This window comes from Centruroides sculpturatus, unplaced genomic scaffold (genome assembly GCF_000671375.1).
Source record: "Centruroides sculpturatus isolate CEXI.00-Female unplaced genomic scaffold, Cexi_2.0 scaffold55, whole genome shotgun sequence".
Taxonomy (NCBI): Eukaryota; Metazoa; Arthropoda; class Arachnida; order Scorpiones; family Buthidae; genus Centruroides; species Centruroides sculpturatus.
The window spans coordinates 577,112-593,152 of record NW_019384374.1 but is presented as its reverse complement, the minus strand read 5'-3'; the positions used below and the strand labels follow the sequence as shown (position 1 = coordinate 593,152).

At 30.4% G+C, this 16,041-nt stretch overlaps 1 protein-coding gene across 1 annotated transcript; it reads left to right on the top strand.

Annotated features, from left to right (window-relative positions):
- The first annotated feature begins 4,318 nt into the window (after window positions 1-4,318).
- LOC111615911 lies at window positions 4,319-16,023 on the top strand. The gene is made up of 2 exons (XM_023357354.1): window positions 4,319-4,423; window positions 14,290-16,023. The coding sequence occupies exons 1-2, from the start codon at window positions 4,382-4,384 to the stop codon at window positions 15,763-15,765; spliced, it is 1,518 nt and encodes a 505-aa protein (XP_023213122.1). The 5' UTR covers window positions 4,319-4,381; the 3' UTR covers window positions 15,766-16,023.
- Window positions 16,024-16,041: the final 18 nt, after the last annotated feature.

Sequence of the window (16,041 nt, the reverse complement as noted above, 5' to 3'; positions counted from 1 at the left end):
TCTTCAACATGCGCCGTTATTTACATTTTAAATGTCACAGAATAGCTCTAGGAATTTTCTTTTGAATACATTTATATTAATATATCTCGAAAAAAAAAATCTGAAATTAATTATTTAATTTTTAAAATTTGAAGAAATATCCTTCATTATTAATTAAATAACTTTCACTAGAGAAAAAGTTGTGTTTGTTAATAATATTTTTGAAAAATTTCATTAATTGAACTCGATAAATAATTTAAAAAAACGTAGAAAATTATATAAACGTGAAAAAATGTCAGTTTCCAGATTAAATACAATTAAGAAAACTGTCAATTTCTGAATTAAATGTAATTAACAGAAATGTAAATTTCTGAATTAAACGTAATTAAAAAATTGTCAATTTCTGAATTAAACGTAATTAACAGAAATGTCAGTTTCTAGATTAAATGTAATTAGTAAACAATCAAATCAATGTGAAATTTACGAATTAAGATGGAAACGGGATTAAATTGTCAATTTTTTTTTATAATAAATGAAATAATTTATATTAAGTAATTTTTACGAATTTAGTTAAAAATTGGAATTAACTTTAATCGAGTGAAATTAATTGTAATTTAGTAGCTACAAATTACATAATTTAATTAGCTTAGATATATTTAATAAGAATTAATTTTTTTTTTATTAGAAGTATTAACAAATATTTCTAATGAAATTTTATACATTATAATTAAGGAAATTAATTAAAAAAATTAAATGAAGTTAATCAAATACTATTTTTTTTACCTTCGATTTTAGCATAAAAAAATAGAATAAGAAAAGAGAAAATTTAACTTATTTTCTACTTGTTCCAAATGATTAGGATGTTGATGCCCCTTTATTTAGTCTCTATCTGATGGCTCCATTTCCCTTTATTACTTTCCCTGTATAGATAAGACTCTCAGCATGAATGACAATTTAACTATTCCATTTCCACGATTAATTTCCTATCTGTAATTATTTATGTTACAGAAACGAATTCAAATTATATCATTAATATTAATTATCTAATTCCAAATCCAATTAAATCACACCTAATTTTGATAACATAAATATAATTTAATTCCAAATATTTTGAATACGTTTATATGTTAATTGTAATTAAATTTATTTAGTTAATCATATTAATGACACTGACGCGAATGAAATTAACAGAATCAGCTGTTTGATTTGAAAGAATATTGTAAATTTCTATTTGTTTATTTAATGAAATTGATAATAAACTGAAATAGAACAATTTAAACAGCATCAGCTGATCTTAAATACATTTAAAAATCATTTAATGATGTTTAAAAATCGATTTCACGTTATTGTTATCGAAATTAACATAATAATTTGAAATTGATTTAAAAAAAAACATTAGCAACTGTTATTTTTCTGTTAAATAATTAATATTAGTTAATTATTTTCTGTTTTTAAAATACAATTAACAATTACGATTACTTTTATTCATTTTTAATCTACTTTTTAATCGGGTACTCGGCTAAAAAAGTCAATAAGTTTTCAGAGAATGAAACGTACTAATGATTAATTTTTATTTTTAATACTAAATAAATTCTATTTTTGAATACATATTTTAAAATATTGGTTTTTCACCTTCCATAGCACAAGTGGGCCAAAATTATTCCGAAACAGGCCTGTATTTATGTATTTTCTTTCCTTGTTCGTACCGGTTTGGACTTTATACTTTAAATGCAATTAATGTCTTTCTTTTTTTTTGGAGAGGGGGGTTTTTATGAAATAGACTGAGCAGAAAATCTTATAAAATCTAAAGAGGGTTAATGGAGATTACAGTTTTATTGCTCACAATTAAATTATAATTTTCCTTCTCGGTAAGAAATATTTTGCGAGGAAATGACCTTGAAATCATTTATAAAAATTCTTTAAATAATTATTACACTTTAAATAACGGCCTTTGTTACGAATTTAATCTATCCGGAAAGGTACATTTAGGGCAAGATGTGTAGAAAACGTCGGGTTGTCGACCCGCTCTGCAAGGTCGTTTCTACGTAGGAGATCTTACATTTAAATTCTCTATCAACGACACAATTATAAAAAGTAATTATTACAAGATTCTCCTTGTTGTTAATCTAATCTTCGTTTATATCTTTTCTTTCGTATTCTCACGCGTTAAGTCACTAACCCGAATTGATGATGGAAGAAGAGGGAGTTCCAGTCTCTTTACGTTATTAGTTGAAATTGTTTTACGTCACAGTCACGAACTTTTGCTTTTTATTGTGACGAAGTTTTCGTATCTTTGTTTCTTGTAATAATTCATAGTTGGGTTATTTTATGTGTTTTCGTGAAGGAGAAATGTCATACGATATACTTTAACTGTGGCTTATGAGTTATAAGGTATGTAATTATATTGTTAATATAATTCTATCAGACACTGTAAGAATTTAATGGTTCCTCGGCTATGCGCTGTCTTTAAAAATTAATGCCAGAGCTCTCGCCATTTCCGGAAGGCCCTAAATTCGATTGAAAAATTAAAGGCGAAACCGGACTTATACGTAAGCTAACGAAGCTAAACCTCGAGGCCTCTTTCTTTTAAATAATTATTTAAAGGAGAAGGGCCTTTTACTTGTTATAGATTAGATCCACAAGACGAAGGGCGATTTTAACATAAGACCTCGCGTTTTTAAATTTATTATTAATTGGTGGAGGGAAAGGACCGCTTGTTATGATCCTAAACTGAGATTTAGAGTGATAAGAAGTCTAATTTAGTGCTTTATACCATTTAAAATGGCAGCCATAATTCCAATACGCGCTGCTCAAAATGGAGAGCGACTTCTTAGAGTTATTTTGAATAGTACTCACTCATTTTAACAATTTTCTCTACTTGAGCAGAAAATAGGCGAATTTCAGTCGCCATTTCATGCGGAATAAGCACTAATTTGTATTCTTATAATATTGAGTAAATCGCTAACAATATTGTAAATATCATTTCAGTTGGTGATTGTTTAGACTATCGAAAACAATACGAAATTAATCGCCAGAAAGTATACGAAAATGGAATTTTTTTTTTAAATTTAAAATGGAGATTGAAATAGTTGAAATTGGAACAACTCATTGAAGTGAATGGTCATCAGATGGGCGAGGCAGTAGGGCTAAAAGGGATTGGGAGGTTAACAGTCCGTCAGCCTTATTGTGGGTCTTTCTTCGTACTNAATTAACATTAAATGAAATTAACACAATGAAATTAATTAGAATTAACATTAAATGAAATTAACACAATGAAATTAATTAGAATTAACATTAAATGAAATTAACAAGAATTTAATTCGGTATAAACAATAATTGAGTTGAAATTAATTACATTTAAGCAGTAGATTAACTTTATCTTTAAATATGAATTAATTTTCAGTGGTTAATTTTAATTTAAATATTATTTTTTACGACATTACTGCAAGAAATTTCGTTGAAGTAGAGTTAATTTTTAGCAAAGATGCGTGTTAATACCTTAATGAACGGAACACAATTGTTATTTAGTATTATTTACAGCATTGCCTTTAGTTACATCGATGAAAAGTTCGATAAGAGGGTGTACATTTAGAATTTTTGTCAATTCCCTCGCGTGCAAATGGCATAAAGTAATTATAACTAGAGGAAATTATTACTTTTCGTTCGCATCTACGCAACTTTATTATCAAATAAGTGTTCGTTTGTGGTTATAAATAAGAAAAAAAAAAAAAAAACGCCAAAAAATAGGGTCATTCACTTATATAAATTCATTTATAAGCGATATCTCTTATAGAACAATACGAATCCAATTATCGAGGGTAACGTGCAATTTATAGGAATTATAAGAAAGATAAATGATCTCCCTAGTAATGAGTCGAGATATCAAAGATATCATATTTGTATTTCACAGTATTCTGTAACAGCTTGGGTCTACGTAACTAAAAATAACCTGCCTTGACATTGTTAAATTTCCTCGTAATATCATTAGTTTATGATACTAGTAGGGGTTTTTACGGATTTATCAGTAAAATTACCTAAAATTTCGATGGATATCATTAAAAAGAACCGACTAATTGAGAAAATGAGAGGTTTACGGTAGGGAATTTAAATTTTTTTTTCGCTTTTAAACTCGCTCGTTTGTCGGAAAGTTCGTTGAATCAGCCTCAAGCAGAGAAAACATTGCTTAAAAAAGTACTACTAACCTCGATATCATCATAACTGGAGGGGATAGACTCGGTTTTCGGATTTGTTCGGTTACGCTCGTCCACCAATCATAGTAGAAGTGCAAGTTCCAATCCGGGGTCACCGTTCTACATAGAACAGTTCCTCGAGTTGAAGGAGAAAAGACGTTTCGTTTGGGATATACCATGCTGTGTAGAGATTGATTTTAAAAAGGTATCAAATGGAGGGTGGTAGAAGAAAGGTGTCCGGTGGACCAAGATGGGTAAGATGATATTTTAAATATATTTTGGTAGAAAATATCTTACTTTTTATCGTGTTTAATCGAGTTCACCGTCAGTGGTGTTCACATTCGATTTGATCATTGGTGAGGAAAGTGGGGGGTGACATTTGTTTTACATGTTTTGAAACCTGTATTTATGTGAATGCGTGTTTACTTTTCTGTATACAGACATAATTATCTGTAATTTCGATATAAAAATTGTCTTTAATCAAGGCTTTCATTACTGTCTGGTGGAGATTCGACTTTGACCCTTGGTGAGGAAAGTAGGTGATATTTAAGTTTAAATCAACGTAAATTTACTATTTAAACTAATCTTTAAGTAAATATATATCTAATTTTTACATAAAAGATAGAGAAAATTATGTTTATATCAATTATTTTCTATTAAAATTCAATGAGATTGGACTAGGATCTTTGACTACGAAAAAGGGTAAGAATTAAGTTCAAATCGATATAAATTTTCTTGTGAATCAATCAGACATAAATTAACTTCACTTTTATCGATTTTTATGCTTTATAATCAGTTAATTTGTAAGTAAAAATTAATACACTTATTATAAATTAATCAACTTTATTATCGACTTGATTTAAGAAATGGCCTAGGGTTTCGATTAAGTTAACAATTAAAATTCGCATTCATCTGAATTAATTTTATATTTTCGGCTCGAAGGGCAATTCAAATTAATTGACTTTCCATTCAAGGACTTAAGAATGACTGTTATTAATTCATTGAAAAGGCAACAGAGCGAATGATCTGTAAATAATCAGTTGCAGCAATATATTCTGGATGATTTAATTGTTACGAATTGTTCTGTAAAATTTTAAATTAAATCAATTGCACTCATTTAAAAAAAAGAAAAGGAACAATCGCTTCTACTTTTCTTTATGTAAAGAGAGAAATTTTTAAGAGCGTGTGCCTATAATAACTCAACACTCGACACAGTTTTTGGACGAATTTAACACTTCCTAACCGATTTATTTTCTATTAAAACTAGTTTTAGCCATTATAAATCAGTACTAATGTCGAATTAAACAAGTTTACTATGCATTTATACACTGATTTTACTCTAAAAGTTGCTTAGGTTAGCTAACTTCTACCGAAAAATTAACCTTTATAACAGGTCCGAATGGAATAACATTTAAAAATAAACTTAAATAATCTTAATTTAAATCGGAACAGCTCTGAAAATTTCTAAACTAAGTGACTGCTAAATAAAAAAATATTTATTTTTATCATAGCTCTTCTATCAAGTGATTTAGTTTCGAGTAATCCTGTTTGAATTCTAAAATTACCCCAGAGGAAAAATAGGCATTCTGCACGACAGAAAAAAATTTGTCATCGTAAAAAATGAATATTCTATACAATAGTTGTTGATTAAACACTACTCGTAAGCTTACTTCTATATATAGATCTTATAATGTGACTCACAAATAACAATTCGTAGCTCGGGGATATTTCTAGATAGGCAATTCTTCGTATATCACGCTTAACTAGCATTAAAAATAGGAAATTGTTGAAGGAAGTTTGAATTTTTTTTTCTTGATTATTCGCTGTCTGATCGACAATATTCTTACATGAATTCAAGATAATGGAGGAAGAAGTATCAATGTTCAAGACTGTTATCACGCGAGTTAATTGTCACATAGGAAATTAAGGAGGGGAAATAGATAAAAATCTTCAATATAAAGGAAATATTCGAGTGTTTTTGAAGTATATTCGATTTTTTTTAAACAATAGAACAATAAACGAGCACTTATTGTACGAAGAAATTTAACATTAATTCGTATACAAGAGCATCTTTCTTATCCTTCTGATGCTTCAGCGCTTTTCTTTACTGGAATTTCCCATTGAAAGAATTGAATTTTTGTGAAACTGAGATATACAAGATATATATCTTTATTATTAAACGATTCGTGTTATAGATCATTAATTGTGTGCCGAATATCTATCAATGGAGTTGTTTGTTCTTATTATAATAACATTTATTCGATATTAATGAAGGAAGAAATCGTGTGAAATGCTTTACGAGGATAGTTCTATGAGAAAATATGAACATATTGGATGACAATGTGTCTATTGTTTACATTATAATCAATTAACACGCATTCGATGCGAAAATATAAGGCCTTATTAATAGATATAACTAGGCATAGCCAAATTAAAATTCCTGAAACTATACCTAATTGTCTAGTTAAACATCAAAAGAACTAGGCATAGTATTATGTTTATTAAGCATAATCTTCTAAAACTATGTGTAATAAACGTAAGCATTATCGAGCTATATGTAGTGCTTCGTGTGTTATGCCTCGATTAAAACGTCTTTACAATGTGTTAAGATATAAACACAAGATTTTCATCACAATTTCAAAATATTTCATCAATTTGTTGAAATTCAAGAGAGAATTTCACGTGTTGTACTTGCATTTCTCTCTCTCGTGCGTAACTAAATATTTTCACTTTCCAGCTATTGTTCTCGAAATTTGCTCTATTTTCTTTTCGAGTTGTATACAGTACAGTCATTCGATTCATCGCTTCTAATTTAGCCCAATTATTGTTTATTTGTCCATTTAACTATCGAGTTTATACACTTAGGTGACCTCAGAGGTCATCTTTCAATAATTAAGGGATCATTAGAAACACGAAATATCACACGGGGTCAAGTTGAACGCTCCACGACCGAGGTCAAAATTATACCAATTTACAACGATCGATTGACATTTTCTCCTTTCCCCGAACACAAATTCGTTCATTGATAGGGTCAATGTCACTAGAGTCAATTGGGTTTGTTGTTCTTATTCATTTTTACATGTTCCACTTCATGTACTTGGGTCTTCAACATGCGCCGTTATTTACATTTTAAATGTCACAGAATAGCTCTAGGAATTTTCTTTTGAATACATTTATATTAATATATCTCGAAAAAAAAAATCTGAAATTAATTATTTAATTTTTAAAATTTGAAGAAATATCCTTCATTATTAATTAAATAACTTTCACTAGAGAAAAAGTTGTGTTTGTTAATAATATTTTTGAAAAATTTCATTAATTGAACTCGATAAATAATTTAAAAAAACGTAGAAAATTATATAAACGTGAAAAAATGTCAGTTTCCAGATTAAATACAATTAAGAAAACTGTCAATTTCTGAATTAAATGTAATTAACAGAAATGTAAATTTCTGAATTAAACGTAATTAAAAAATTGTCAATTTCTGAATTAAACGTAATTAACAGAAATGTCAGTTTCTAGATTAAATGTAATTAGTAAACAATCAAATCAATGTGAAATTTACGAATTAAGATGGAAACGGGATTAAATTGTCAATTTTTTTTTATAATAAATGAAATAATTTATATTAAGTAATTTTTACGAATTTAGTTAAAAATTGGAATTAACTTTAATCGAGTGAAATTAATTGTAATTTAGTAGCTACAAATTACATAATTTAATTAGCTTAGATATATTTAATAAGAATTAATTTTTTTTTTATTAGAAGTATTAACAAATATTTCTAATGAAATTTTATACATTATAATTAAGGAAATTAATTAAAAAAATTAAATGAAGTTAATCAAATACTATTTTTTTTACCTTCGATTTTAGCATAAAAAAATAGAATAAGAAAAGAGAAAATTTAACTTATTTTCTACTTGTTCCAAATGATTAGGATGTTGATGCCCCTTTATTTAGTCTCTATCTGATGGCTCCATTTCCCTTTATTACTTTCCCTGTATAGATAAGACTCTCAGCATGAATGACAATTTAACTATTCCATTTCCACGATTAATTTCCTATCTGTAATTATTTATGTTACAGAAACGAATTCAAATTATATCATTAATATTAATTATCTAATTCCAAATCCAATTAAATCACACCTAATTTTGATAACATAAATATAATTTAATTCCAAATATTTTGAATACGTTTATATGTTAATTGTAATTAAATTTATTTAGTTAATCATATTAATGACACTGACGCGAATGAAATTAACAGAATCAGCTGTTTGATTTGAAAGAATATTGTAAATTTCTATTTGTTTATTTAATGAAATTGATAATAAACTGAAATAGAACAATTTAAACAGCATCAGCTGATCTTAAATACATTTAAAAATCATTTAATGATGTTTAAAAATCGATTTCACGTTATTGTTATCGAAATTAACATAATAATTTGAAATTGATTTAAAAAAAAACATTAGCAACTGTTATTTTTCTGTTAAATAATTAATATTAGTTAATTATTTTCTGTTTTTAAAATACAATTAACAATTACGATTACTTTTATTCATTTTTAATCTACTTTTTAATCGGGTACTCGGCTAAAAAAGTCAATAAGTTTTCAGAGAATGAAACGTACTAATGATTAATTTTTATTTTTAATACTAAATAAATTCTATTTTTGAATACATATTTTAAAATATTGGTTTTTCACCTTCCATAGCACAAGTGGGCCAAAATTATTCCGAAACAGGCCTGTATTTATGTATTTTCTTTCCTTGTTCGTACCGGTTTGGACTTTATACTTTAAATGCAATTAATGTCTTTCTTTTTTTTTTGGAGAGGGGGGTTTTTATGAAATAGACTGAGCAGAAAATCTTATAAAATCTAAAGAGGGTTAATGGAGATTACAGTTTTATTGCTCACAATTAAATTATAATTTTCCTTCTCGGTAAGAAATATTTTGCGAGGAAATGACCTTGAAATCATTTATAAAAATTCTTTAAATAATTATTACACTTTAAATAACGGCCTTTGTTACGAATTTAATCTATCCGGAAAGGTACATTTAGGGCAAGATGTGTAGAAAACGTCGGGTTGTCGACCCGCTCTGCAAGGTCGTTTCTACGTAGGAGATCTTACATTTAAATTCTCTATCAACGACACAATTATAAAAAGTAATTATTACAAGATTCTCCTTGTTGTTAATCTAATCTTCGTTTATATCTTTTCTTTCGTATTCTCACGCGTTAAGTCACTAACCCGAATTGATGATGGAAGAAGAGGGAGTTCCAGTCTCTTTACGTTATTAGTTGAAATTGTTTTACGTCACAGTCACGAACTTTTGCTTTTTATTGTGACGAAGTTTTCGTATCTTTGTTTCTTGTAATAATTCATAGTTGGGTTATTTTATGTGTTTTCGTGAAGGAGAAATGTCATACGATATACTTTAACTGTGGCTTATGAGTTATAAGGTATGTAATTATATTGTTAATATAATTCTATCAGACACTGTAAGAATTTAATGGTTCCTCGGCTATGCGCTGTCTTTAAAAATTAATGCCAGAGCTCTCGCCATTTCCGGAAGGCCCTAAATTCGATTGAAAAATTAAAGGCGAAACCGGACTTATACGTAAGCTAACGAAGCTAAACCTCGAGGCCTCTTTCTTTTAAATAATTATTTAAAGGAGAAGGGCCTTTTACTTGTTATAGATTAGATCCACAAGACGAAGGGCGATTTTAACATAAGACCTCGCGTTTTTAAATTTATTATTAATTGGTGGAGGGAAAGGACCGCTTGTTATTATCCTAAACTGAGATTTAGAGTGATAAGAAGTCTAATTTAGTGCTTTATACCATTTAAAATGGCAGCCATAATTCCAATACGCGCTGCTCAAAATGGAGAGCGACTTCTTAGAGTTATTTTGAATAGTACTCACTCATTTTAACAATTTTCTCTACTTGAGCAGAAAATAGGCGAATTTCAGTCGCCATTTCATGCGGAATAAGCACTAATTTGTATTCTTATAATATTGAGTAAATCGCTAACAATATTGTAAATATCATTTCAGTTGGTGATTGTTTAGACTATCGAAAACAATACGAAATTAATCGCCAGAAAGTATACGAAAATGGAATTTTTTTTAAATTTAAAATGGAGATTGAAATAGTTGAAATTGGAACAACTCATTGAAGTGAATGGTCATCAGATGGGCGAGGCAGTAGGGCTAAAAGGGATTGGGAGGTTAACAGTCCGTCAGCCTTATTGTGGGTCTTTCTTCGTACTCATTATAAATTCGGGGCCTGCCCGAAACCGTGATAAGTAAAAAACCGGGCCCTATTAGTGTTCGCAACGCGTTTTTCTTGTTTGTTTTTGAATTCTTTTCGTCCCGTTGACACTAAGAGGGCCTCCCTCTTTTAGCGAGTCCATTACGAGTTCGGTCGGGCCCACGATAAGGCAACCGGGTGATTAGGAAAGGGGCCTTGTATTCACAGCTCTCTAGGAATAAAAAAAAATATGCACTATTTAAACTAAATTAAGGCTTAATTAGATTAAATTAAATTAAAAAAATTAAGCTAAAGAAATATTTTACGTAATCGCACGTTCACATTTAAGCAATGGGTTTTAAATAATTATTGAAAGGCCTTGACAGAAATATTTTTATTACACATTTAGTGAAAAAAAAATTAAACTTTTATATCATTTATTTTTTGCAACAGCAATTATTGTTCTAGTTTTGCTATGAACTGTAATGGAAAAAAAATAAAAAATAAAACTATTTTTAGCCAAGAGTAATTCCTCAAATAATAATACAAAATATTCAAATGGTTCTACAAAAATTGGCTTAAAAAATCAGATAAAAATTACCGGATTTCTCACAGCTTCATAATTTAATTTCTAAACATAGGTTAATGTTCTAATTTCTGTAAAATTCTGATAGTATCTTTAATCATAATAATTTCATGCTGGATACGATATAATTCTGATTAATGGAAGCTTCTTCCTGGAGTTTATAAAAATAAAATGGTGTTTGGTATGCCGAAAGAAGAGTAAAAAGACGAACAAACTCATAATGCTTGTATTTAAAAAAAAAAAATTATTTATTTTCAATGTGTTCGTTCATGCTAAACTCATTTCCTTCTCCCTCCAACTGTTACAAGCAGGAAATAACGTCGGAGGATTTCAATAAGAATCTTACTTTATTCGAAAAAAATATAAAAAAAATTAGTGAGTTAAGCGAGTAAAATTTACAAATAATTTTCATAAAAACTGAAATTTTCATGAAGTTACATCAGCGATGATTAATACAATCCCATATAAAACATATGGACAAGATTGGTTATGGTCTAAATACGTTCCAATGATTGATTATTAAATAAAATTGGAACTTAGATATTTATTTAATTGTACAGAAAGTTTATTAATTTGTTTACATTTATATACATTCTAAGGAAAGTAAATAAATTAAATAAATATATGAACTGGAATCATAAAGGTAGAAGAACAGTACAGGTTAGGAAAGTGAAATTTGCCTTTATAAATAGGGCGGTTTACATTTAATTTTTACTTCATAAAACTAAGATTTTGTGCTTATAAAAGTGAGATTTTGTATCTATTTCTATAATAAATTACACTTTCTATAACAGATTTACATAATAAATGTCTCTAGTAAACTTTCTATAGGATAGTTTATTGATAGGGTAGTATATTCTGTAGGATAACAAGTAATCAATAAGAATAAAAATAAATTCAAGGAAATACTTAACTAATGATGCGTTTATTATTATTATTATTTATTTTTTCATTTAAGAAACTGTATTTTATTTTCTTCAATATTCTATTTATGTAAACGAATCGATGCATAACCGATGATAATATAAACAACACAAAGTAAATGGAGCAAAGAAATTAAAATTTACATTAGAAAAAAAATTAAAGTATCGAATATTAAATCGATATTTTCTTAAGTAAAATTCTAACGATTAATTTATAAAATTTTAGTACAATTTTGTTACTTAATTAGCATCTTTTAGAGGAAAAAAATGGAACAAACTATAGAGATAACATCAGAGAAATTGTATTGGATAAAGTAGCTTGTAGGAAAAAATGTAAAGAAAAACTTTATTTAGTAATAATAAGAAAAAAACTATCGTGATTGAGTTATATATAAGAAAATTATATGCTAAATTCACGTGCGAATTGAGGAGTTTGAACGTTCTATACACTAGATCTCCCCCCCAAAAAAGTTAAAACAATGAACGTTTATCTGTTTAAAAAATGAGAGGAGGAAATAAATGTTATAGTAGTCCTCATTTTATAAGATTTTACGGAAATTTGATCTAGTTTACTTTAAGTTAATCGCCTTTTCTTAAACTAAAAAGCCGGGCCCACACGATGCGGTAGGAAATCGCTGACGAAAAATTTATGGGGTTGAGCATCCTGATTCGATCCCGGGTCTTCCAGAGAGGTATGACGATGCCCCAGCAATTAATCGAGTTTAAACACTATAAATGTAGTGTGTGGTTTATTTTAAAATAATACGAGTTATTTTTTAGAATAATTTTATTATTGCTCTTATTTTCTGGTTAGCTGCAGAAATTGCGATTGCTACTGATATAATAATAAGTGGAACGTTTGATGTCGTTGTAATAACAAGTAGGAGAATTGTTAATTTTTTTTATGAATTAAGTATTGTGTTCGAAGATTTCTTTATTTATTTTAAACCATAAGGAAAGTCGACTGGACGGCCGAACGATTAAGGCATCGTTCTATCATTATGGGGAATCCAGAATCGAAATTCGAGCTCCTCAGGAATTTCAGATATGCCTGGTCTCGCCCAATTGTGGGCCCGGCTGAATCCGTATTGGGTATGGAAAAGGCCTCTTAGTGTCCACACGGCAATTCTGAGAAGTAGTTCTGCTTTTTCCTTATGTTAATGAAAATCATAATACTTTACATAAAAATTTCACAGGACATTATTATTATTATTCTTTAGTTTTAACTTTAAATTACGTTTATTATATACATAAAAACACTTTTCTCACGCTCCGTGGGTATTAAGAGGGCATCAATCGTGTCCATTATAATTAATGAGTGTCAGCCAAAGACATCGTGATATGGGTTAAGTGACGAGAGATGGGGCCGGATGAAATTATTTCGAAAATTTCTGTAAATACTATCCAGATTCGAATCTGAATCCTTTTACCATCTCGTCAAAGATACTGTTAGCTTCATCACGCATGCTTTAAATCAGTGATTCCCAAACTTTTTCGAGCCACAACCCCTTTGGTTCCATAAACTTATACCCAACGCTCCCTAACCATATTGTTAAAAAAACTTTTCTATGAACCTCACACTTTTCGTCCTTACCGTACATTGTTCTCCACATCCGGAAACCATTAAACGCGATGTTTCTTCTTACCCGTTTTAAAAGAGGAAAGAGAAAAGTTGTCATTGATCCCAACCTTCGCCTATGATCATTGTTTGTCTTCGTCTTCGTCGGGGCTCCTCCGGAGACGTGTGTTCACCGTTCGGTCAGAACCCCGTCTCCGGCACCCCTAGCCTCCCACTCGCTTCTTTTCGTCCCCCAGATTTACTCACCGCCCACAGGATGTGGTAGCGCCCACTTGGGAACCACTGCTCTAAATGAACAAAATATTTCCTACATAACAGTAGTGTAACCTGTTTACTAGGCCTATCACTTTATATACTCCCTAATCCTAATCTCAAATACTATATTTCTTCTCTAGGCATGCCGATTTGGTCCGGGGTTTCCGAAATTCGTTATATGGGGGTCTGTCAGGTCAATAATAATTTAATACCATCGTATTTCTTGTAAGGATTTCAAACAATTATGAATAAGTTATAAGTAATGCAATTATGAAATTACCGTTTGATACAGAGAAAAATGCTTATGTCGATTTTCAATTGTGTTGAAAATAGTGTAAAACTGGCAAAGAACTAGAATTTTAATTAGAGATGCTACACGTTTCTGTTCATTTTTATAGGACATATTTTAGAACATAGCACGATACAATATGCTTTAAATTATTATTTTATAATATAAATCTTTTAAAGTATTTTATATTAATTAATATATTTGACTTTGTTTTTCATACAGTGCTTTAACTTCCTCTGCCTGTTTATTTTATCTCTGGCGGCAGAAGGTCAATTTCTCGAAAGTTTTTTCAGTGGTAGACGATCGCACGACGATGGAACTTCTAGCGATTTTGTTGATGGAACCAGCAAACATTTTCTCAGCTTATTATTCTCTCCCTTCGATAATAAACAAAGCGCTGGAGGCATTAGTGAAGGGGGTGGAATGTTTTCTCTTTTCGGACAGCCTTCCCGATCTGGATCGGTAAATTATGAAAATTACAGATCGCCGCAATCTTCGTCGGTATACGAAGAATCGCATCGTGCTTATTATCCTTGTGTAGGATGCAAAAATCGTCAAACGGATACCTCACCAATTCGACCCCCTCCACTTCCTCCCCGTCGTCCAGATGATGACTACGAAACGGGAGCATATACCTGTAAAGGATGTAATAAAGGCCCAACAAATCAACCGATCAAAGATATTTCCGTTGAAGGTGCGTACGAATGCAAGGGTTGTTCTCACGATTATTCTGCACAAGCTGAATCTTATCGATCGCCGAAACGATACCAAGAAAGTTACGAATATCCGAAAATTCACCATCATCCTCAATATCACGTTATTGATACAAAATTGAGGGTCCCTCCTATAAAGTTCCGATTACATTTGTCTCCTAAAATTACAATAAAAACTAATGCGCAAGATCCGTTGGAAAGAAAACCCGTACAAGACGACGAAGATTACATTCCACCAGAAGTTCATCATCATCATCATCATCACGGTCATCACGTTCACGGTTATTATCATCCCAAAAGAGATGGAAGTGGTGTCCATATCGAGCAACCGTACGGTGCCCATTTCATTAAACACAACCAACCGATAAGAAATAAATACGATCCTACTTTTAGGATTAAAATAGATCCAGAAATCTTCACCGATCCTCCTCCTTCTCCTTCTCCTCCTACTCCACGTACCACAACTAGCAGTTCTCGTCTGGAAGCGCGACCGAGCCGTCAGAGCGCCGCTGCAACAACAAGAGCGACAACAACAACTACTACGACAACTACTCCCGCTCCAACAATATCTTCTAATGCTAGATCAGCTATAGATAGTTTGCGCGAAGCATCCGAATCGGGTTTGAGTCCGCTCGAAGCTCTTCTACGCAGAAGAAGCACAACTACAAAGAAACCATCCACGACCACATCCACGACCACGGTGTCTACAACAACAACGAGTCAGAGAGAAGTGGAAGAAACAACGGCTAAAACGACTACAACCATAGAAAATGTTTCCAGCAATGAAGTCAGCGTGGATACCGTTACATCCACGACACCGGTATCGGAAAAGATCCAAGTAACTACACAAGATCCACGCGTTGCTATACTTAAACTAAGAGAAGCGGCCGAATCGGGTCGTAACCCCTTCGAAGCTCTTCTGGCCGCTAGACGAACGACCTCAAACGACAGGAAACTCAACCCAAGAAATTCAGAAAAAAATTGAAGCTGTAAAATCTCTTTTACATAATTTCAATTTGTAAATTACTCCTGGACTTTCAGAGGAGTTCGTTTAACTTTACGTATAGCCACGTGCCCGATACACCCGTGGCTAACACTATTTAATTATGCATATACTCCATTCTAAATAATAATACTTACGAATAGACAGGTTCCATTAAAACTAAGCCAAATTGAAAAATTTTGTTCTATCAAATCTATGGTTCGGGTCCTAAATTTGATCCGAACAATTTAATTCGATTTTTATAATCAGCTAAATCAT

Coding starts and splice junctions, on each gene's coding strand:
- LOC111615911 (XM_023357354.1), top strand. CDS start 4,382: ATGGAGGGTGGTAGAAGAAAGGTGTCCGGTGGACCAAGATGG. Junction 4,424..14,289: donor TGTCCGGTGGACCAAGATGG/GTAAGATGATAT, acceptor TTTTTCATACAG/TGCTTTAACTTCCTCTGCCT.